General features: G+C 43.4%; 1 protein-coding gene across 2 annotated transcripts in view; it reads left to right on the top strand.

Moving 5' to 3' along the window:
* The window catches only part of TPST1 (tyrosylprotein sulfotransferase 1), an 83,294-nt gene extending 60,778 nt beyond the window's left edge, over window positions 1-22,516 (top strand). For both annotated transcript variants that reach the window (XM_066576284.1, XM_066576292.1), the window contains exons 4-6: window positions 2,724-2,774; window positions 17,667-17,704; window positions 18,497-22,516. In XM_066576284.1, coding sequence (XP_066432381.1) covers window positions 2,724-2,774; window positions 17,667-17,684 — 69 coding nt within the window. In that variant the 3' untranslated portion in view covers window positions 17,685-17,704; window positions 18,497-22,516. The remainder of the gene's footprint in view (window positions 1-2,723; window positions 2,775-17,666; window positions 17,705-18,496) is intronic.
* Window positions 22,517-24,365: the final 1,849 nt, after the last annotated feature.

Genomic DNA, 24,365 nt, shown 5'->3' with positions numbered 1-24,365 from the left:
CATCACCAGGTGGGCAAAATGCTTTATTGCTGCTCTCCTGGCCATTTGTCTTCTGCGAGCGATCAATAGGTGTGATTCATCTGTGCCATGATACAAATCCTCTCCTTTGTGCCATCGTGTTGTTTGCTGTCCGTTTCCAAACTAAGCCCCCCAGTGATTAATACTTGTGAACCTCAGGATCCGTGTAAAGAGTAAAACAAAGGCAGCGTGCCAGGAAAGCCACATGCTCTCTAGCTGTGTTGTATGACAAAGGGTTTATAGAATCTGGCTCTCCAAGGCCAAACACAGTGTGAATTCATTAGGAAGAAATGCTTAGTCCTGAACACATGACAGTGCAGGATATACATGAGACCGTTCCACATGATAGTAAGCTGAGATTTAATAATGCAAGAAAACATATTTTCAAGTTGCAATAAAAGGCGATCTCACTGGGGTCACATTCACAATTCACGAATTTACCTATTGTATAGTTGTAAGATGATCTGCAGCAGAAATCCAAGCCTGACACTTGGATTTCTGCCACAGTTCTGTCAAGGAATCCACCTGAGGATTACCCCATGCAGTAGAACTAATTAGAAGTTTTCTGGGTGGAATCTGCAAGATGATTTTTCTGTTCAATGGCCAAAATTCTCATCACATCTGAATAGGGCCTATTTGATAACCCTTTACTGTATACTTTTGGGCATGTGGATGGTATTGCAGGCTGGCATTTCATTCAGTCATATATGGCTGGCCACAAATTCTCCATGATGCATGTTACAATAGTCCGGGACACCTTGTGTAGTGCACTGTTGGGGAAAATAACCTAAATTGCTATCCCATCAATAAATGCACTTCATTCTGAATAGCTATGCATTAGAAAAAAACATCTGTCCAATATTCTGTATATTTGCTCTCTTTGGGTTGCTGCCAGCTTTTCAAAGTTCATTTGCAGTGGAAAGTGTTTGCTGAGTGGCCTTCTTATAAGTGCAAATAATGAGAAGAGTGAACAAACTCGGGTGGGTAGTGCCAACCTGTGACTGAACAATGCCATGTTTGCTAATCACAAGCTAATATTTTTGGCCTCAGTAGCTTAGATGGTATTGGCAAGCTGATAAAATTATAAGGAGGCTGAGTAATTAAGTAAGCAAGCAGGTTTTTGTGCTCCCTCTACTGATATTTAATCTCGTTTCTAAGAAGCGGGAAAAGCAATCTAGGCGCCTGCCTTGACTTGGATCCCTGTACATATTTTCTGTCGCAAAGTTATCTTCTTTTCACTGAAATTCCATCCCCATTCTATCGGACTTTGAATAGAGCACTATTCAAAGTCCATCCCAATTGGGATGGAATTCCACATACTGGTGCATCTTGTCTCCTCCAGAAGTGGGGGTGGAGTAATTGGTGTGTCCTGCCTGAGCTATATGGAATGCCCAGAGATTGCGGTTGGCTGCTGGTATCCTAGCGGCGCTGTCACTGTGGGCACAGCGGCATCTGTGCTCTTGGCTTCGCTGTAATCTTTCCTCCGGTGGCCAGATTTCGCCACCGGGAAACTGCCCACTCCGCTCCGGTCACGTCAGCCTCCCCTCTCTGCTCCTAGCCCCGCTGTCGTACTCCCCCCGGCGGGGTGGCATATGCGATTCCGAACCCCGATTTTAACTTTCCCGCTGGTCTAGCAGCATCTCCCCTCCCTGCTCCTGTCACTGTCGCCGCCGCTATACCTTCTCCCCTCCCCGGTCTAGCACTGTCCTTTCCCCCAATCTTAGCTACAATCCCTGCTTCCATAGTCTGCCGCCACTGAAGCTGTGCCCGCAGTTGCATGGCAGGATGGATGTCACTTCCACTGCTAAAGCAGGCACCCAAGTCACCTACATTTCGGTCAGTGGTGGAAATGCTTCGCTGCAGTCCCCCGCTGTCACTCTCAGTGGGCACCACTCTCTGTGTCCCTGTCCACCGCCGGGTGTCACGCGCTGTCTTCAGCCACCCTGAAAGTAGCCAATCCAAAGCTGTGTGTATTCCGTATAGCTCCAACAGGACAAACCCAATACTGCACCCCTAGTTCCGGAGGAGACAAGATGCACCAGTACCAGTTAAAACCATACCTGAAGAACCATGCACTATTGCTATTTGTTGGTGGTAAAAATTGAAACCACAAATTAATGTAAAACCCAGATTCCCTTATTTTAGGTGAAGTTTTGGATGCAATTTTTAAAGCATACTTTATACTTATACACTTATACTGTGCACACTCCATGTTCTGTCAGGGCGAGCCTATTTGGGCTTTCTTCTTATGTTGAATCTTTGGTCGTATGATAAACATGTACCCTCCTATAAAGAGCTTGGTCTACAGATTTCACAGGGATATAGTCCACACCAAATGCTTCTAACTGGGAAATCTTCACAATTTCCATAGACTGTTGGGTGCTGGAAAATTACTGACTGTATTTAATTATTTTTCGGTTATTTTGGTACTTTTATTTAGCCGCTTAAATCTTTTTTTATTTTTAAACAAATTTTGTTTTTTAAACTTTTAATAATGGAAGTACAACATTGTCACATCCCAAACAAAGGGAAGTACAATAAAACACGGTTGGTGACCTCTATAGAACCATGAGCAGAGCCTACATTAAGCTTGAACTAACTGTATTGCAGCCAGATGGTTTACAATGTAATATATTTATAGATGGAGGGGATTCCATGTGTTTTTGAAGTGGCCGCATTTAGTCATCATATCTTTTATCTTTCAGGTCTACAAGGGGGAATTTCAACTTCCAGACTTCCTGAGAGAGATACCCCAGGTGCAATTTCCTTTTACATTTTGATTTATTTTGTACTAAAGTATTGTTTAGATGTATACCCGGTGTTAAACATCATAAGGCTGCCTGTCCACGGGCGATAGTCATAGCGTGATCTGCGTCGATAAATCCCTCGTGAATCATGCTATGAAATGCTTTCCATAGGCTAACTATTAGATGGGCTCATCGCTGAGACCTGTCAGTGCTCCCCCCTCCACCCCCGCGGCGGAATATCGCTGGAAATAGTTTTATCAGGAAAATCTGGAATTAAATTACTTGTACATTTTATAGATAGACTGTGAAGCACAGAGGTAAATAGTGGATTTGATGGGCAAGTTTTCAGGTTGCACTACTTAAAGGGGTTTTCCCCAAAAATACTATTGATGACCTAGCCTCAGGATTGAGAACTGCAGTTGCAAGCACTGGCCACTACACAGGTTGGAGCAGCAGCTTATGCCCTGATTCCAGAGTATACTGGTATTGTCAGTGGGCGCCTGATCAGTAGATTGGCCAGGGTCTTGAATGGCGGGCCCCAGCCGATCAACTATTGATGACCTATCAGGAGGATATATCATCAATATTATTTTTGTGGAAAAGCCCTTTAATATGTAATGGCCACAATCATACTTTACCTTTTTATTAACTCTTATTACACTTGTTGAGTTAAAGAGGTCTTGCTACCAAAGATACTATTCCCATATCCACAGAATCGCTGGGGTCTGATATCTGGAACCCCTAGCGTTCTGGAGAATGGAACCACACATGATTGGAACAGTGGTAGGCATCTGTGACCACCGCTCTATTAACTTCAATGGGATGGGGGGATATTGGTAAGCACATCACTCCATTCACATGAGGCATTCAAAGGCACGATTCTCAGGTTCACTAGGGGTTCCAGCAGTAGGACCCCCAGCGATCAGACAGTTATCCCTTATCCTGCAGTATTCTGAGTAAGAAGCACATGCAGCAGCACTTGGCCCCTCCAGCAGCCCCCTTTAAAGTCATGCCTAAGTGCACTCACTCTACTATCCCATCACTGATTCATTTCACAGTTTAAGGTTTCCAGGAAGCTGAGATTTAGGATACATTTTAGAATATATTTTTCTTAAGTGTATGGGCAGAGAATGCTCAGAAATAAGAGAAACCATACCTGCTGATCAGATGTACCCTCGGTCTAGCGCTGGAGCCCCGTCCCCACTGCTCCTGTCCTGCCCATACAAATTATTTTTATTTATTTTTTTTTAAATCTCAGGAAAAGTTCCCTTTTGTTTTGTTAAATGGGAAATAAAATTCACTATGCGCTATTGTTTTTAAATCAAAAACTGAAATGAATGTGACATTTGTGCCCTGTATCAAATATTGTGAAAGGCCTTTGAGGGGACCACTTGCTATTGCAGTGAAAACTATACACAGAAGGGGAAATTGAAAATCTTTCACAGAGGTAAGGCCCATTATCACTCAAAAATCGCTAAAAAGCGATAATCGTTGCGTCTAAGTGTGTGCCCATCGTGCACTTTTCGTGCATTGCTAGCTGATCGTTAAATTCAGGCCAGTCTAAAAATCGTCCTGTAGTCTTATCAGGAGTTCTCTACGGGGAGTGCTGATAGCATTATTTCCCGACAAAGAACAAAGGAGCTGAATATAGATAAGAGCCCTTGGGCTATTAACTGCTTTCAGCTAAGGCTTCATTTGCACATTAAATTGCTCCTAAGTAGCTGAGTAGCTACTTAATAGTTTATGTAAAATGATTGCTCAAAGCTGTCACCCAGCTTTCGTGATCTTTGAGCGATCATCGCGCCTTATAAATGGGCCTGTAGTCTTTTGAAGAGGTTTCACTATGGGTTTAATGCATACACACTCAAATACATAGTAACAGATACGTTTTGCTTGGCTTGCTTACTGAATGCTAGCTATAAACCACGAGTTGGCCCTCAAAATTGTATAAAGTGCCAGTAATGAATCATTTTTAATTTTGGCAGAAGTAGTTTCTAAAAATTCCAGAAGATAAACTAAACAAATCCCCCCCCCCCCCCCCTTGTGTCTCGTACTGGGAATTGTGGCATGTGAACTTAGTAAAGTTTCACTGCTTTTTTTCTCTAGAGAGCAGAAACAACCCTGCGTGTGACATGAAAATGGACTAAATGTGATTGTTCCCAGCAAGAGAAACCATAATCTTGTAGATATGATACCTTTTAATGGCTAACAAAAATACATGATGTTACAGCAAGGGTTCTTCATGAGGCTTAGGGCTTTTTCACATGGGTCTATGCGTACAATTCTGCGGGTCTCCCACACCGTTGTACACATTACAGCCCATATGTTCTGCTGGCAGAGACCGGGTACGGGCTGCACATCTTCGCAAATGACGCGTCACGGAAATGCAGTGTGATTATTACCGTATATACTCGGGTATAAGCCGACCCAAGTATAACTCGAGGCACTGAATTTTACCACAAAAAACTGGGAAAACTAGCTGCTTCGAGTATAAGCCTAGCTAGACTAGGTAAAAGAAAACAAAAAAATAAAACCGCAATGCTCGCCTCCCTGTCTGTGTCCCCGTTGCGATGTTCTTCCCGGCGGTGCGGGAAGCTGCTATGTAATTCTCTCTCCTTTAAATTCCCTGCCATGAGCAAGTAAGCGCTGTGATTGGATTGAGCGCCGGCCCTCACTCAAGTATAAGCCAAGGGGGGCTTTTTCAGCATAAAAATATGTGCTGAAAAAGTCCGTCTATACTCGAGTATATTCGGTATTTTTTTTACATTTTCCACTCTGTTCAGAGCGGGGATACATATAGAACCACTGCCTATATGCAATGTATGCGTATGGACCATGTTTCATATGTAGCCCTTAGAAGGGCTGAGTATCAAACACAGAGAAGAAGAGCATGCTGCGATTTATTTCTCAATACGCAGTGCCCACACGCAGGTGTAAATGGAAGAATAAAAGTCCATTGATTTTCATTGCCTTCGTTCACCGCATGTTTCACACGGGATATATACATGTGTAATACGCGGTGACAATACACCTGTGTGAATGAGCCCTTAATGGAATAGATTCGAAGAAGTGTGTGTGTGTATATGTATGTACAAGACATATATATTTAACTATTTTGACCCGATGTTTACTGCGCGAACATAAAATGTTTGGAAAAATGGTTGTAAATGCTTTAAGAACTGTGGAGCCGAGGATTTGGCTTGAACTGGTCGCCGTTCATGGCTCGGTCTTCCACGTTTTGGAGACAAGGCAACAGTCAAACTGGTAGGCACTTAATGTGAACGTGGCTTAGCAATGCTTGACTTTCCCTAGCGGTGCTGTTGGCTGAAGCACAACCGCGCTGCTAGACTTAACAGAGGAACTTTGACCTGGCCTAACGGGTCACTCAATGTATCAAACTCCAATTTTAGGATTTTATGGCGGTGGTGAGGATGTCACAAATCTAATGACACCAAAATCATCCACCAAAGGTCACGCAAGGGGTCAAAGTGTGGGGCAAGAAAAAGCCTGTAGGGTCTTTTATATTAGATTTTAAAAATTACCTGTTGCTGAGCATTTTCTACCCACGGACACAACATATGAAGGTACCGCTTTTGGGTACGTATAATGTATTGTGTAACGTTTATTTTCTTGGGGGAGGGCATGGTAAGAAAATGCTTTTTTTTTTTTACAATGTTAATCATGCAACATAAATGGCATGATAAATAATTTCTCAGGTATGATTACAACTAGGCCAAAAAAAATTTTTCAGGTTTTTCCACTTCTGCACATTTCCCCTGGAAATGATTATTTAGTTTACATTAACGTTACATTCAAAGTCCTATAACATTTTTATCTTTCCATGGACAGGGCTCTGGAGGGCTTGTTTTTTGTGTGATGAGCTGTAGTTTTTATTGGTACCATTTTGGGGTACATAGAGCTTTTTTGGGTCATTTTTTATATAAGTTTTTTGGGAGGCAAAATAAACAAATAAGCATTCTGCCTCTTTTTTTATTTTTTAAGTTTTTGTCGTGCAGAGTAAATAGTACGTTCAATATATTGTACAGGTTGTTATGATTATGATGATAGTAATCATAGGGCATGGCAGGCCGGGACATTGATGTGTGTCTTTTAGTTGTCATGGCAATCCATCGGCCCTGTGCGATTACATCATGGATGACATCACAGAGGGAGGGCGCTTTAGGGTGTTAACAGTGGGAATCCTTGTTCTCATTGATTGCTGCTGTTGCAGCGGGAAGCCGACTATCAGTCACAGCCAGCTGCTGCTGTGGGATGGTGTGGGCTTACTTCTGAGCCTGCACCATCCACAGGACGTACGTTTATGTCCTCTTGCATTAAATGTCCCCCAGCCAGGACCTAATCTTATGTCATAACAACTATTGACCGAATAATCACTGGAAAGAGGGAATTACAATAATAGTCATTCAGTGTAATCATAGCCACTAACAGAGCGATGAGCGATAAGTCACTGACCTTTTCCTTTCAGCTTACAAAAAAAAAAAAAATAGTTGCTGGTTAGAGATGAGCGAGTATACTCGCTAAGGGCAACTGCTCGAGCGAGCATTGCCCTTAGCGAGTACCTGCCCGCTCGGAAGCAAAGATTTGGCTGCCGGGGGCGGGCGGGGAGCTGCGGGGGAGAGCGGGGGAGAGCGGGGAGGAACTGAGGGGAGATCTCTCTCTCCCCCCCTGCTGACTGCTGCAACTCACCTGTCACCCGTGCCGGCAGCCGAACCTTCTCTGCCGAGCGGGGAGATACTCGCTCATCTCTTGCTGGTCGATCAGGAGTTGTCTGGTGTGAAGCCACAGTTGTTCGTACTGCAGATCCTCTATGTGGATTATTTTTTGGCATGCAACTAATTAACAACCATCGCTGTATGTAAAAACGAATAAATGACTGTCATTCGTGTGTTTCAACAACTTCCTGAGCGACTATCTGAATGATGGTTGATCCATGTAAGGGCTCACTCACACGGGCATATGTGTCAGGTATATTACACGTGTATTTTTCACATACGCAGTACAAAGCAAATAATCATGTACCTGTGTATTTGCTGCAGATCTTTAATCCCAATAGTTTATATTGGTGCGTATTACACACCAAATTGGCCATGCTACGTTTATTTCACGCACATAGTAAAATACCCGCAGGTTTGAGTGGCCCGATAGAAATCAATGGGCATTTTGCGCCGCTCATTACACACTTGAAAAATACATTGGACACATAAGCCCGTGTGACTGAGCCCTTACTGCACAAAGAAGACGGCCACACTTTAGGACGGACGACTCCCCACAGCGCCGAAAAAAAGAACACATGACCGGCAATTCTGGCGCTGTAGAGAGACGTCCGTCCTGAAGTGCGACAGTTTTCTTCGTGCAGTAACACGGGCGCTGATGCTCCCGTGTGACTAAGCCCTTAGGATAGCTTTATATGGCCATAGAAATCCCTGTTTCTCGCTCTTGTCATTGGGGGACACAGCAAAGACCGTAGGATATAGCTATTGCCACTAGGAGGCGACACTAAGCACAAAAGTGTTAGCTCCGCCCGCTGGCTATATTCCTCCCTGCCCACACCTGGCTAATCAGTTTTTTAGCTTAGTGTCTGCAGGAGGCAGACATGTCTTAGTCAGGTCTTCAAAGAAGACAAAGATTGTGGGAATACGGGGAGGCAGGGCTTTTCTCTGGCCTCCCTGTCCTCCCCGTCCTCCCAGGGAAGGGTGAACAGTACGGTGTCTCCGCCGCGCTGTTAACGCCCAACCCAAAGAAGAAAAGGTGGCTCAATCATGCCTGTGTGCAGTAGATCGATGCCCGCCAGCTATAGGGTTCCCCACCCTGAAGTAACTCCCATCCTCCGCGATGGCGAGTGTGGTAGGGAACACTGCTGGAGACGGACGCTGCGATGGAAGTGGTGAGTATACAGGAGGTAAGTATCATCCTCTCCCCGCCCAACCGAGGAGGGCGAACAGTTCAGGAGTTGTACGGCTGTTGTCTGCCCGGCCCCCTCAGAAGAAAAGAAGGCATATCTAGGGTTCCTGCATGTGGCCCGCCAGCCATAGATTCCCCAGTATTCTTCCCGGTGATCTGCATCCCCTCCTCGTGTGGGGTAGGCGATGTTAGGGGAATGCTATGCTGGAGCTGGGGAGCCGCCATCCTTCAGGAGTTCGAGAGGTGAGTGTATCCCCCCCCCCCCCCCCCCCATCCTCCATCTCCCGTACCCCAGTGATCCTCTCCTAAGGGCTATGACGGAAAGTGGCAGGTTTGAATCCCTAAATGAGCTCCTGCGGGATTACAGCTCAGAGTCTCCTATAGCTATGGCTAGCATGGAGGTAGCAGGGGAAATCTACAAACCATGAGTAGTGCACATAAAGCTCATTGCTTATGTTTGGTATAACGCCACTCACCTGTTAATGCAGGTTGAAACTTCAGAACCACAGCCTGGTGATTAGTTTACTGGCTGCAAATCCCCCTCCCTCCTTCCTCTCCCCCTGCTGGACGCTTCCTGCTCCATCCTGGCAGGTGTACTAAGCTTTAGCAGTGAACAGTATTCCAGCCTTTGGCCCTGCGGTTCCCCAGACCACATTTGGACCAAGGGTAAGCTTTGCCTGGGGATCAGCTTCCCCGCTGCTATATCCCTCCCGCATGTGGAGTGCGACTAGTTGGCATTGAGCACGTATAACACATTTTTTTTCTGTGAGTTCCCGGCACCATGTATGACCCCAGAGCTCAGGAGTCCGGACTGGGACCAGCCAGAGGAACAGATTATGCTTGCTTTCGCAATAATACGAAGTTCGCATGCGGACAGGTTGAGAACAGGTGGCTGTGCAGCCTTCATGCACCCCCCCACATTCAGCCCTCACCTGCGGTTGAGCCAGAATGGGCCCGATCCCTGTCTCTTGCGGTGTGTGACCTCACCCTGGCGGCTGGCGCAATTCTGGGTAGACTGGATCGCGGGACATTAGTCTCCAAGGACGCTTCCGGTAGGCATGATTGGTCGGGGGGGGGGGGGGGGGGGGCTGCTGCACTCCTGTCCTCGGAAGCAAGGTAAGCCTCCAGCTCACGGCATACCTCCCAGTCCATCCTCCCTGGCGCCTGTGCGTTCAGGTACGAGACCGCGATATGTCTACACTAGCCGCTTGGGGGCCTTGTTGGAGTTGGCTGATGGGATCAGTTAAGACAGGCTCTGTTCTGTGTAAACTGTGTCATAATGTCTGTGCTAGTATGTCCTGCTATATGTAAAGCAGAATCAAACAGGTGGGAACTTGAAGTGCCGTGAATAAAAACTCCTTTTATTGTAATCTGTGCATATAAAAATCACAGGTCCAGAGGACTAGTTTCAGCTCCTCATGAGCCTTGATCACCTCTATGTCCTGCTATAAGCAGGGTCTCAGCTGCTTTTCTGCTCAGGCTCTGTTCTGTGTGAATTGTGTACTTCTATGGTGTTTGAACAATTCGTTTGCCTGCCCCACCCCCCACCAATGGCTATGTGCCCCATTCCTAGGCGGCATGGCTCCACCTTCTCCTGTAGGTTGATGGAATAGTATTACTCTCCAATCTACCTCTACACAGGAGGGTGAACTCACACCACTGTGTGGGATGGACATCCAGTCAGGATAGCGGTAGGCTGGGGGGTGTCTCCTCCAACAGGGTGCTGGGGGCGGTAGATCTATCTACTAGCTCCCCTCCAGTCAGCTCTGACATGCTGATCCAATATGGGTCCAGTCCTTCTCCTGGTAGCCTCAGAACCAAACCAGCATCCGTGGCTTTCTAGGAGGGCAGTCAGCCGTGTCAATGCGGATGTGGGTCACTCAGGTCGAACAGGCCTCGCATTCTCCCCTATCATGCATGTCAGGGCTGCTGCCGTTAGGGGTACTCTGTAGTAAGAGTGGTATGCGACTTCACTCCTACAGCATTTTTCCACGTAGCCTTCCTACGCAGGTAAGAGCACCGTTGAGGAGACCAAGCATTTAATCAGACGGAGTTAGCACGCTGCGATCCTCCTTCACTATTTCCTTCTGCAGGACTGCTAGCAGGAGACTATGAGATGGTATACGCTACTACTGTTTTCGATTCTTAGCGCTCACCTTCCCAACTTCAGAGGATTTTGACAGGTCGCCTGTCAAGGGGCCCCAGCTCTTTGGGGTCATCCCCTCTTTCTGATGGTACTGATGGCACGTTCAGCTTGCCCGGTGTCCTCGTGACTCTACTAAGCAGGATGTGCTATTGGTCACCCTGGCTCTCCGCTGTTGCTCCTGCCAACACTGGTGGAGCCAATATTTCTAGACGGGTGCCTCATTCTGACAACATTGGTGGAGTCTTGGTCTTTCTGTGGTTTCCTCGCACAGGCGCCGCTTCGCAGCGGTGTCACTGTGCCAGGGACACCATATGTTCAGGCTGTGTTACGGCACATATTTCTAGAATGGGTGCCTCGTGGAAGCTCCTCGTCGGGAGCTCCCCCTTTTTTTTTTTTTTTTCTCGGTGGTGGGCTGGTTCTCGGACCCCCGTTTTGCTCTGTCTGAACATGCGTGATGCCTAGACACCTATTTGCAGTTTAAGAGCCGATTTTGCTTCTTTACATGTGGCTGCTTATATATTCCTACCCCTTGGGTACTGCTTTTGAACGTCTTAAGGTCGAAGCTGTGCCCCCCCCCCCCCTCCCTCCAATGATATGGGCGAGAAAGAGATTTTAGGTAAGTTCCTTATAAGATCTAGTTTTTTTGATGTTTAAGGCTAGGAAGCTGTCCTCATCGAGGGTGTATCATCACGTGTGGAGAGAGCTCGTCCTTTGGTGCCAGGATGGGCTGGACATGTGGCTCAGCCTTAGTTCCCTCAAGGGACAGATTCCGCCTTGTCTGTCCTTTTTTCAGCGCCCCTTGGCATCCAGTTTGGCTGTGCGCACTTTCCTGCTGGGAGTCGCTCACACCGCAACCCCGTTTCACTCCCCGGTACTACCTTGGGATGTGAATCTAGTCTTGGACACCCTAGAGGATCATCTGTTCGAACCATTAGCAAGGGTATCATGGCGGTTATTATCCTGGAAGGTAGTCTTCCTTGTGGTGGTTACTTCCCTCCAGAGGGTTTTCAAGGTCACGGCGAAGCCATCTTTTACAGGGTTCCACCAGGATAGGGTTGTATTGCGTCTGGTTCCTTCTTCCCTACACAGTTTCTCTAAATTCTACCAAATTCACACTTTTTCGTTTGCCAACGCTTCGCTAGGTGGAAGGTTACAGACTGCTGTAAACTGACCGCGTGCGTTGGTGATTTTCCTTTTTCGCTCCCTCGAGGACTGCTTTTGAACGTCCCACGGTCTTTGCTGTGTCTTCAATGACATGAGCGAGAAAAGAGTAAAATCTTTCTCGTCTCGTCATTGGGGGACACAGCACCCACCCTTTCTTCCTTTCTATATGACACCGTGTTATGTCCTGGCCAGGACCCCGGTTCTGTAAGTTGCACATGGTGCTGTGTTTTCATTACAGTTAGAACCTTTGTGTCATATTGGTAACTATTGTTGTTTTTTCTGTTCCCGCATGGCTGCTCCTACTGCTGGCATGACAAACTGATTAGCCTGGTGTCAGCAGGGAGGGATATAGCCAGCGGGCGGAGCTAACACTTTCGTGCTTATTGTCGCCTCCTAGTGGCAGTAACTATATCCCAAGGTCTTTGCTGTGTCCCCCAATGACGAGACGAGAAAGAGATTTTATGGTGAGTAAAAAATCCTCTTTTGTCAGCAGCACATCAACTGGTGTAAACAGAATGGGCTGCCTACAAACATAAAAACTAATGGCTGCACAACCAGTCCCAATTGTTTATCCTATGTGAACTACTATTGAATGAGCACCGGTCAACTTGTTATATTGTGGATCGGAGCTGTAACGTTAATTGGTTGCCCATTTAAAAGGGTCCCTAGGTATTAATGGAATCATGGAGAAGACCTTTAAAGAGAATTAGAGTACATTCACATATGCAGCTTTTATTGTGGTTTTGTAGCATTTCTTTTGTACATGGTTTTGCTAAAATGGCACTAGAAGGGACAAAACCAGTAGGTGTTAAATCATTCGAAGACCTCATGTCCACTAGCAAAATTGAATTGCGGATTCCACGGGTAAAATTTTGCCTATAGGAATATCATTGGCCATCTGCAGTCAATTAAATTGAATTTTGCACCCGCAAATGGCATTTTAATCGTTTTGCGTTTTTCATGTGCGGAAAAAAAACCCGCAGCATGCTCCATTTTAGTGCGGATTCCGTGCGGATCTGCCACATTGCTATCTATAGGTGCGGATATCCGCAGGCAAGAAAAAATACCATTTAAAGCAAATCCGCGTGAAATCTGCAGCAGATTCTGTGGGGATTGTATTTTTCTAGTGGACATGAGGCCTAAGGGTGGTTTCACATCTGTGTCGGGACCTCCAGACGGTTCTGTCACAGATGCAGCTTCAAATACCGGAAGAAATAGTGCTGCATGCAGCGCTGCGAAAGCAGGCAGACCCCATTATAGTTAACAGGGTCTGCCCGGTGTTCGGTTCTGTCCACAGAAGACCATTCAGCTGCAGGGATTTCCCTTTCCTGCTCCAAACAAAGCAGGAATGCAGAATCCCCAGCACAAATGTGAAGGTCCCCTTACTGACACGTTATTTACTTCTGTTTAGATGTTTACAAATCACAGAAGCGGGATGTATCCTCACATAAATCATGGAATGTAGTCATACTTACTAATATACTGATATGATATACAAAGGCAGATATGAGCACCACATCGCTTTAGCATGCAGTCAGCCAAACTGCTATATGGAGGAGCTTAGCACAGATGCAAAATACTGATGAACAACCACTTGCATACCTACCTTTTATTGGGGAGGGTGGCTGCTTAGTATTATATTTACACATACATAAGTTATAGATAAGGTGCCAGGCCAAACGATACGAGTATTATATGATGGAGGCTTACAACCTATTGATGCCGCCACATACGATGCAGCCCGGTGTGGCTACCAGCATTTTAAAGCCATACTGCTTGCTGCAGAAATGGTAAGAAATACCCAGAAAGATGAGGCATTAGGTAATATATTGGCCAAAATACATAAGCTTGCATGTCCACATCAACGGTCCCTGTTTTTTTGCTAATCCTCACACTAAAATCACAGAAGAGGGATGTCAATTCAGAAAATCCCAGAATGCATCCATTCTTTCTAATAGAAATGTGAAGAGGTGCTTCTATCTACCCTTGTATATTGTATTTTAGTAAGTATGTACATATGAAGATGTTCTCAGAACCTTCTTATGTACTTCTTTAAACCTTTGTACTGAGCTGCCAACGCAGCATCGCTAAGCAGCTTCTAATGATATCAATCAGAGACCTGCGTCTTAAGTCAGTAAGGCTGTATGCGTGTGACGTCATTAGAAACCTCCCAGCCGTGCTGTGCTGGCAGCTCCAGTGCCACCCTTACCCACAACCCGTATGTATCACCTCTCCTTGCATGGAAGAAGTGCTGTGTTGAGTCATAAATCTGTGAGTAGTGAAACCAACAGCCAGAATTATGAGTACAAGTTCACTGCCAAGTCACTCCAGTGCTCACACCATTATACCGTCTGAAACCTACCAGCACAATTCTGTACATATATAGACTTCTGTAATAACTGCTGTTATTGCCTTGCAATGCTGGGGTCCAGGATTCAATTCTAACCAAGGCCAACAACTGCATAGAGCTTGCATGTTCTCCTTGGGTTTCCTTTTGGTACTCCAGTTTCCTTCCACATTCTGAAAACTAGTAACTAAATTATAGCTTTTATGCCACATGGAGAGGGGGCATAATGTAAGTGATGACAATGTATCTACAATGCTACTAGTAAAATAACGATGCGGGCAGTCCGCACTGTAGTACAAATACTGTGGTCAGGCGGTGATCAGCCGGTGCAGTAACAGCAGAAGATTTATGCATATGCACACGCTCTGTCTGTTTAGAAGTTGCACTAAATGTTTTTCAATTGATTTACTATTAAATTGCTTTACTGCAAATTAACTACTTTTTTAAATACATAACAACAAAATGTTTTTAAAAATTACTTAAAGGGGCCTTCTAGTTTCAGAACAAAATTACCTGCAACTGTTCTTCTCGCTTGTCTCTCCAATCTGCTGATTCCAGGTTCCATTTTCAGCCAACTAGGATGGCCAATGCAATCTTTAGACTACCTAATCCTCCACAGTGCATTGATAGTGTTAGACAACCAATGCACTATACCTGATATCTGATTGGTCAGCGCTACTCATGTGACCAAACAGAGAGCAGTTCACCCTGTGCATTAGAAAATTGCTTTGGTGATTCTGGACACCTAAAAACAGGGCCCTGAACCGAAGGATCAGAGGGGCAGAGAGGAAAATCCACAGGTAAAGCAATCTCCCGCTCACTCCAGTTACGGGACAGAATTTTGTCCTGATACCGGAGGGCCCCTTTAAGATGCTAGTATTTTAGTGCAATCTCTGTACATACAGTTTGTTTTTGTAGCTTTGCTTTCTTTTATCCCCATAGACCGCTGTTTTTTGTTTGCATTTGATTTTTTTATGCAATTCTTTTAGCCTTTTTAAAAAGAAATGAGATCCAGTTCTTCCAACTGAAATGAATTTAGCTGCAGGTCTAAAAGGTTCTGCAGCAAGATTGGGAATATTAATGGGGGACTGCCCTTTCATTCCTTACCTGCACACATTCCAGTATTCAGATCAGTCCATTGTGGGGGTTTTTGTATCCTATCTCGCCAATACAGATTTCTACTCCTGCCAGAAAAAGATAAGTCTTGTCATTCATGAGCGCAACTCTTTTCATACAAGTGCAGGGCGCATGTAAAAATGTGCAGGGGATGCTTCCGATAATTATGGGGCAGAATGTGGTGCACCAGCTAGACAGATTAGTTTATTGAGGTGTCCGCGCCGTTACCTTTCTATTCCTGTTGTAAGAAAACTCCTTGGCGGTCATTTTCTCTGAGGCCTCACTCATGGCGGTGTATGTCGCCCACGTATTATGTGCTGCTTAAAGCTCATTGATTTTTGCTGGGCCACTCACCTGCGTTTTTTCACGTCCATGAAAAAAACCCACAACCTGTCCTATTTTGGTGTGTATGACTTGACCTATGCAGTAAATACGTGTGTACAATGTGTATCTGCTGTGTAATACGCAGAACACATACGCACATGTGAGCAAGCCCTTACTCTTATGGAGTGTTTCACTTAATAGAACCAATATGGTGTTTTTGTGTTCTAGCTGAAGAAGACACGGGAAGGAAATTCCTGAGGCAAGAATATCTTCTTGGACTATGCAGTTAACTCCCTTTCGTCATTCATAGGACCATGTATAAGGCTACGTCTACACGTATCGCAGATTTGATGGAAAAGAATCTGTTGCTTATTCACAGGGAAATCCCCAGCAAAATCCACATGTTTTACATGAAGACTTTGTTGCGTATCTGCAGTGAATTGCACCCTGTGCGTTGCAAAGGGTGAAAATCTGCAGGAACAATTGACATGCTGCAGATTTAAAATTTGCATTGCATGTCAATTACCAATAGATTATTTTTCCATATGCAGTAGATAAATCTCATCCACTTTGCTGCTATTGTAATAAGCTGCAGATTTTTCACCTGCTAATCTGGACGTAAATCCCCAGCGTGTCCGCTATGTGTGAACACACCTGAAGGCTGACATTTCTGCACATCTTCTTACCTCCTACATTCTAATCTTAATGAATTGACTAGATTGGATGGGGGAAGGTATATCCTTCCTGTCCTTCACATATAGTATGATCTATGCTTTATGCAGTAATTTCTTCTGCGCCATTATATAGCTGCATCATTTCACATTTGGAAAAGACCATGAAAATGTGTAGGTGCTAAATTTGCTTCTGCTCCCTATTGATGGCTCTGAGTAGAACACATTGGTTATCCCTCCTATATAGCAATGTAGTGCACAAGCAGTGTGTGGATGTTTCCTCTTGATGTTCTGGTTTTAGAGCCTAGACCAATATGTCTGGTTACCTACGTACTGGTATGTAATAATGACTATCTGCCAGGAGAGAGCGGATAGAATAACCCTGTGTTCACCTAGGAGTATGGCTTGGTTTATCATTGTGATGCTCATTTCTAGCCACAGTCCTTACGCAGGGAAGGTGCTAAAGCATATTTAAATGAATTATTGATTAAGCCATTCTGTAGTTAATTATGGCTGTTTTATACCAATGACTCAAAAATACCCTTCCAGGAAAGAGTCCTAAATGCTGAACGTCTATAACATTCTTGGCTAGACCAGAAATGTTCCCAAACTTGTCTGCATTTCGTACAGAACTCTTGGCATGCTGCCACTTTATTGGGCATTTTGGTCACCTGTAGAATATTGGGGGGTGCAGAGAATTGATATTATTAGAAAAGCAGAGCATTATGGTTATACATCTAGTTTCCTCCCATCAAGGAGAATGAATCAAGGGTATATTGCCTGGTATGGCTTATGATTTGTGTCTATTGCACATAGTCTTCTGCTAGAAGTGCCATTCTGATTGTACAACTACTCAGAGTGCAACTATGTGTAATCAGCGTTAACTTTGCTCACTTTCCCTTGTGAGCCTCATACATTCTTTGTTGGGTTGCCTTTGCTACACTTCACTATCTGGATCACCAGCACAATACCATACAATATCTCAGAGGAGCCTTTATGTCTGAGTTGTCCTCCTTATTACTAGTTTATTAAAGTAAGAACTATCAATCCCTTTGCAGCAGTAATATCTTTACTATTGGCTATGGCTGCTAATGTGCCGCTAATGCTTCACTGTGTAGACCTTTCTATCACTAACAATATCTTAAATACTTGCAAGTCACATAAATCCATTTTTTTCATATCTGTCTAAGCATGATGGGTTTGTTTTTCAGACTGAAGCTGTAAAATAGATGAGCCGTAGTCTGTCAAGGTAAGAGCTCTACCAAACAACCTTCTGCTATAGAGAATAGGTCCTGTGGAAGTCCTTGCAGGCTGAGATCAATAACTGCAGTATATGTTGTTCAAAGTCTGCAAAGACATTCAGATTTGGACGCTAATTCTTTTGCGCATAGAATTGAATAATCGAGTTGGGACCCATTACCTTTTCCTATTTATGACACATTCAATGCTTATGGCAAATTTCATGTTTCTATGACTTTGGGAAATGAGAGATTTAGATTATGTACGTAAAATTTCGACGCTAATTCTTTTGCACATAGAATTGAATAATCGAGTTGTGACCCATTAGCTTTTCCTATTTATGACATAATCAATGCTCGTGCCAAATTTCACATTTCTATGACACTGGGAAGTGAGAAAATTACATTCCGTACGTAAAATTTGGACGCTAATTGTTTTGCGTATAGAATTGAATAATGGAGTTGGGACCCAATTACTTTTCCTATTTTGGAGATAATCTATGCTTGTGTCAAATTTCACGTTTCTACGACATCGGGAAGTTGGAGAACTTTTGGCGAGTGACTGAGTGAGTGAGTCAGTCAGGGCTTTCGTCTTTATATATATATATATATATATATAGATTTACACCAGAAACTGACTTAATTTATCCCAGAAACGAACGCCACATCAGATCTGGCGTTAATTTTTGCTTGTGCGCTCAAGGCGCCTAGTACATGAAGAGCTGTTCGCCTCTCCATGTATTTGATACATGGTGTTCATTCATTCTTCCATTCATTCATATATTTGTTTGACCTCCACACAGGTGATGTTGGCTAACAAAAGAACAGACCCATGATGACTATTTCCTCACTGCAAGACGACTATGATGTGTGTGTCGGCTGTACCCTGACCAGTCTCCATTCGTGTACGGCTTAATAACTGTCTCCACCGGAGCTCAGACTCATCTTTTATGATTAATGGCACTTTCTTATGGCTGAAGCGTCAATCCTCTGGCGGTGGTGTAGTACTGTATTTACCAACTGTATTATGTTTTTACGTCAGAGAAATGGAAAAAAAAAAAAAACTTCTAAGGGTGGTTTCACACAGTTTTTTTCTGGAAAAACATTGTTGTGGCAGTTTTTTATGCATTTTTTTTTTTTGCATAAAAGCCAGAAGTGTTTTAAAAAGGTATAAGAAATATAAACGAAGGACTTAAATGGTCACTAACTTTTAGAAAAAATTGTACCTCTATGATAGTCATATCGCAAATAATGTTTTTGTGCTGAAAAATCACTCTAAAGTCCTAGCCACTACAGGTTTCCCTTCCTTCCTGCTGTCAGTTGATTGACAGGAGACCTTCCTATGGCAGAACAGCATGTGGGGAAGGGGATAAGTCAACATGCTCATTGAAATCTATAGAGAGCAGAGCAAAGGGGGAGGGAAAGCGACTTACACAGATGCTGTCTGTGAGTTAATAGTGACTGTTTACAGACACTTAGAGACCAGAATCTGCAGACTGTGTATCGTCTATAGATTACAGCAGCCAGGTTCCTCCCACCAGTCTTGGGAGAATTGAGAATCAGTTGTACACCCTGCAGACTGGAAAGATGGGGAAAATTAGAGGATGCAAGTCATAGAATGGACAGAAATGGCGTAATTCCTTATGTATACATATACACACATGGCAGCTTATTCAGAAAACTTAGGTAATCTTCTCTTTCCTGTTGGATCCACTTCTGGCCATGGCTCAAAGAAATTGCATCAAAAACTCTAGTGGCCTTTTTCCAAAAAACGCTGTATATGAAACCACTGAGTAATCCTATCACTGTGTGGCCTCAACATTGCAATGTTGTGACTTTGTTTTTTTGTAACTAAGGGTGCGATCATTTTTTTTTTAGCAAAGTATATATTAGGAATATATACTGCGATGCTTGAACACATGCAGTTGTTTCTCACCAGCAGTGTAATTATGTGTATTGTATACATGGTCCATTACAAGAATCAAAAACAATATATATGTTCTAAGCTTTGTGCGTTTTATACAGGAATGCAATGGGATGCATTTCAATACAAGCATGACAATGTTCCTTCGATCTGGAAATCTAGTGAATCATGTCACTGTACAATGGCACGAAGACACCATTAATATGTACAGTCTTATTTCTTCATCTCAGTATATGGGATTTGTATAACAGAAATACATTCCCATTACACTATATGGAATCGACAAGTCGTCATTCAGTAATGTATGACAATTAGTCTTCAATGCATGCATGAGAAATTATTCATATTTTTATATATGAAAGTTTTGTTTTATGAACAAGGAATGATATTTTTATCATTGCTGTAAATAAACACAGGGCAGTTATTATCAGGGGCGATTTATGTTCTCTTAAAGCTTATTTTGTGGTAAAAAGTTATCCAACTTTCTAATACCCTGTTTTCCTGAAAATAAGACATACCCTGGAAATAAGACATAGCATGATTTTCCAGAATTTTTGAGGATGCAAAATGATTTTTCAGGCTTTTTGAGGATGCTTGAAATATAAGCCCTACTCCAAAATTAAGCCCTGCTAACAGTTAATTAAAAAAGTCAATTTAAATAGTGTCCAGGCAGCTATACATGTAAAAAAGTTAAACTTTTTTGAACAAAAATTAATATAAGACACTGTCTTATTTTTGGGGGAAACACAGGTGTGTTCCAATCTCTCACCTCTTTCCAGATCTACACTCTATCTTCAGGAGCTTAAAACCTGTCCTGATCGGGAGCTCTGATATACTATAATTACAGTAGTCTTGCATCTTTGTCAGCTGGTCTGGATCAGGGGAAGATTTCAGCCTCAAAATGTATAAAATAAATGTTTTCAGGCACTGATGATAAGCGGATGTATTGAAACTAGGAGGGAGTGAAGCATAAAGTACATTACGTTGCACTGACCTTCAGCGGTTACCACAAAATAGTGGCAAAAAAATGAGTCATTACAAAAACTACAAGGGTTTTTGCTATTATTTTGTTTGAGGAACCCCCTCTTCACATAACTGCCATACAGGGGGTGGACAAAACTATGGAAACACTGTACGAAATGTATGCCTTAAAATCGGTCTCTACATGTTTTATTGAAATATGATTTATAATCCCATGTAACTTAAAGGGGTTGTCCCGCGCCGAAACGGATTTTTTTTTTTTCAATAGCCCCCCCCCCCGTTCGGCGCGAGACAAAACCGATGCAGGGGTTTAAAGAAAAAAACGGATAGTACTTACCCGAATCCCCGCGCTCCGGTGACTTCTTACTTACCTTGCGAAGATGGCCGCCGGGATCTTCACCCTCGGTGGACCGCAGGTCTTCTGTGCGGTCCATTGCCGATTCCAGCCTCCTGATTGGCTGGAATCGGCATACGTGACGGGGCGGAGCTACGAGGAGCAGCTCTCTGGCACGAGCGGCCCCATTCAGAAGGGAGAAGACCGGACTGCGCAAGCGCGTCTAATCGGGCGATTAGACGCTGAAAATTAGACGGCACCATGGAGACGAGGACGCCAGCAGCGGAACAGGTAAGTGAATAACTTCTGTATGGCTCATAATTAATGCACAATGTACATTACAAAGTGCATTAATATGGCCATACAGAAGTGTATACCCCCACTTTGTTTCGCGGGACAACACCTTTAAGTGGAGGTAATATGACACAGATGCTGCCGGGCAAAAGTGAACATCTGCCGAAGCAACAGGGTTCCATTGGTCAGGGGTTCAAGCTACTCAACTGCTGATACCAGCTGGCTCCCAAAACCACCCAGAGCAGGGCAAGAGGTGAAGTAAACACAAGTTTGCCAGAAAAGCAATCAGCCAAGCAGGGATCAAAAGGGCAGCTCATGGCAAATATTCCATATCCCATGCATTTCTTCCAGTGTTTCCATATTTTTGTCCACCCCCTGTATATGACTGCACACACAGAAAGTTGCTGAACTTTTCATTATAGAATGAAGCTTTATTTACAGAAAGCCCTTTTAATGTAGCCATAAAGAATATGGATCTGATTGCAATGGATCTGAAGTAAACATTGATGAATGATAATGGTTTACAGTACAAGAAATGCTCTATTTTGCAACATAAACTGTAAGTTCATCATCCAGAACACTATTGTTCATACTCCTATTCTTAGTAGATATAGGTTAATGTTACATACCATTTACTTTAATAGGCAAGAAAAGTACATTGGGGGCAATACAAACACACATGTCACTGGATACAAATAATTTTTTGGAAATATCTAATTGCATATCTGAATCTAAACACTTGTTGTTTGGGGACCTGAACAATAATGGTGTGCAAAAGGGCCATAGTCCTATACAGCATGGCCTATATGCAGTTGCCACCTTTTTTCTGAGTGTCAGAGATTATTCGCCTACAATACTTTATTCTCTTGTAAGGAATGAAGTAAAAGACAAAACACTGTGGTCATTTAAGTGGAGAAATCCCCATTTCAAAGTCATTTGTGGAAAAAGATCTGAAACATTCCTGCCACTGCTGTGCAGTGTTCTGTAGCAGCGTTGAGGGCTTCCAAAAAGTGTATCATATCACTGTTTTTACAGTCTGAAACATAACTGGCAACCATCATGTACTGTGTGGGGAGATATCAGGAGGGACTGCTCCAAACTGAAGGGCTTGCCAGCTGCAGCCATGAGAGCCTACTGTGTGTACATGGAGAATGCACATTTCTTTTCAGTTATTTAAATAAAACTTCCAAAGAAGTTGGGTGGGGAATGGGGTTTGAAAAGAAAATGTACATTTACGATTTTATTGACCTTTTTTGTATTTTATTTTTCAAAATAAAAGCTTTAAATGTGTGAGTTTGTGCATTTATGTGATGTATTAACACTACAGTCCCGAACTTCTGCATTTTATCATCATTTAAGTCAAAGGTGGTACATTTCCAGGTAGACACGGGGGTACTTTTGCACGTTGTGATAATGCGTGTAAATGTGCCCATCTTTCACTTTTTTGCCAAACGATGGATTTCAGTTTGGCATGAAATCCATTGTTCAGCAGAACAGCTGATAAGGCAAACACCACGCTGTGCTCTGCCTGGGGAGCGCTGATTACATTGTCTCAGCTGTCAGCCCCGCGTAGAACATAAGGAATGTAATCAGGGAACAGCGGGTGGTCTGTTCCGTGAAAACAGCTCCTGGCGGCTCATACGCTACTAATTGGTACTAATAGGCATTAGTCCAAGCAGTAGTTTATGCAAAATGGTCGTTCAAAAGCCGTCTTTTGAGCAATCATCTTTGTGTCTAAATGCACCTTTAGCAAACAATGTCACAGTTTGCTCGTTCGCTCAGGCAATCAGTTTAAACACAAAGATGAATCCTTTTTTTTTCCTTCACAGGATCGTTCGGTTCACTGTACCAGAACCACTGAACGATCAGTGTTTAAATCAAATGATTAGTGAACAAGCCAACCATGATTTTCATGCTTGCATGAAATGAACAATAAGCGAATTATCGTTCATCGTTCGTGCAGTGTACACACAGACAACTATTGATCATTCAAATTCGAATAATCAGCAAATTTTTTTTCAATGTTAATCGTTCCGTCTAAAAACACCTTAAGACAATTTAAAGGTGGTTTCTATCCTTTTAACTTTTTGTTTTAATTTGTACCCATATAAAATGAAATGTTAACATTCCAAGGACTGGTACCCCAATTGGTAAACATGTGCTTTTTGTTCTCTACATGCTCACCAAGGCAGGTAATTGATGGACAAGCTGGAGTACAATGTTTTTCTTCAATAGCGAGCGTTGTGTGCATTGCGATCAATGTGCACAGCTAGTCCATACAGTGAGGCTGGCTGCACACTTTATTTGCAGTATATTTGGCTGATGCCACTGTACCGCTGCACCTCAGGTTCCATGAGTTGTCATAATTTTTTCTCTTATCAGGATTCATAAATTTTTATTTATTATTGAAATCAATCAGACCTCATTCACATCTGCGTTGGATGCTCCATCAGGAGCCTTTATTGTAAAGTTCGTAAAAAAAAAAATTCTGGTAAAATGACGAACGCCATGCCAAAAACTCAACAGACCCAATCATAGTCAGTGGGGTTTGATAGTTGAAACCAAAAATGGCAACAGCCCGCAAAATAAATTTACAATCAGAGTTATACATACCTATAATAAATACTCTAACCACAATGAATAATGCAAGGTTCTTAGGCCAATGCAATTTGATCAAATTATGTACCATCTACCAACATCCAGGTGATCAAGTTTTTAGGTGGGCCCTAACGCTCATACCAGGTGGTATAATCTGAACCTGGGAAAGTTGGGTACCTCTCAGGATGCTCCTCTCTTGGGACTAAACCTACAAATAAAACCAGGGAAGATAGGATACCATGTATATGGTCCAGTAGGAGGGACAGAAGGTAAATGGGCAGGGGGCGTGCACGACCAAGTGAAGGCAGACAAAAATTCACAATATTTGTACAAAAAAGAATAAAATAGGTCAACACTTCTCAATGGATATATATCCCAATGGAAATGTATAGGAACTTACATTTCAATAGAAATTTCTGCAACTGAAAATCTCCAATCATCTGAGGTTGTTTTGAGGGCACGCATATGGATTTCTGCAGGCTTAATTCAAATAAATAGGACAGTCACTGGGATTTCCGTAATAAATCTAAATATACTCTAA

Source organism: Eleutherodactylus coqui, chromosome 1 (assembly GCF_035609145.1).
Source record: "Eleutherodactylus coqui strain aEleCoq1 chromosome 1, aEleCoq1.hap1, whole genome shotgun sequence".
In the NCBI taxonomy this organism is placed as follows: domain Eukaryota; kingdom Metazoa; phylum Chordata; class Amphibia; order Anura; family Eleutherodactylidae; genus Eleutherodactylus; species Eleutherodactylus coqui.
Note: the sequence above shows the minus strand (reverse complement) of the source record. Positions and strands in the feature narration are given on the sequence as shown.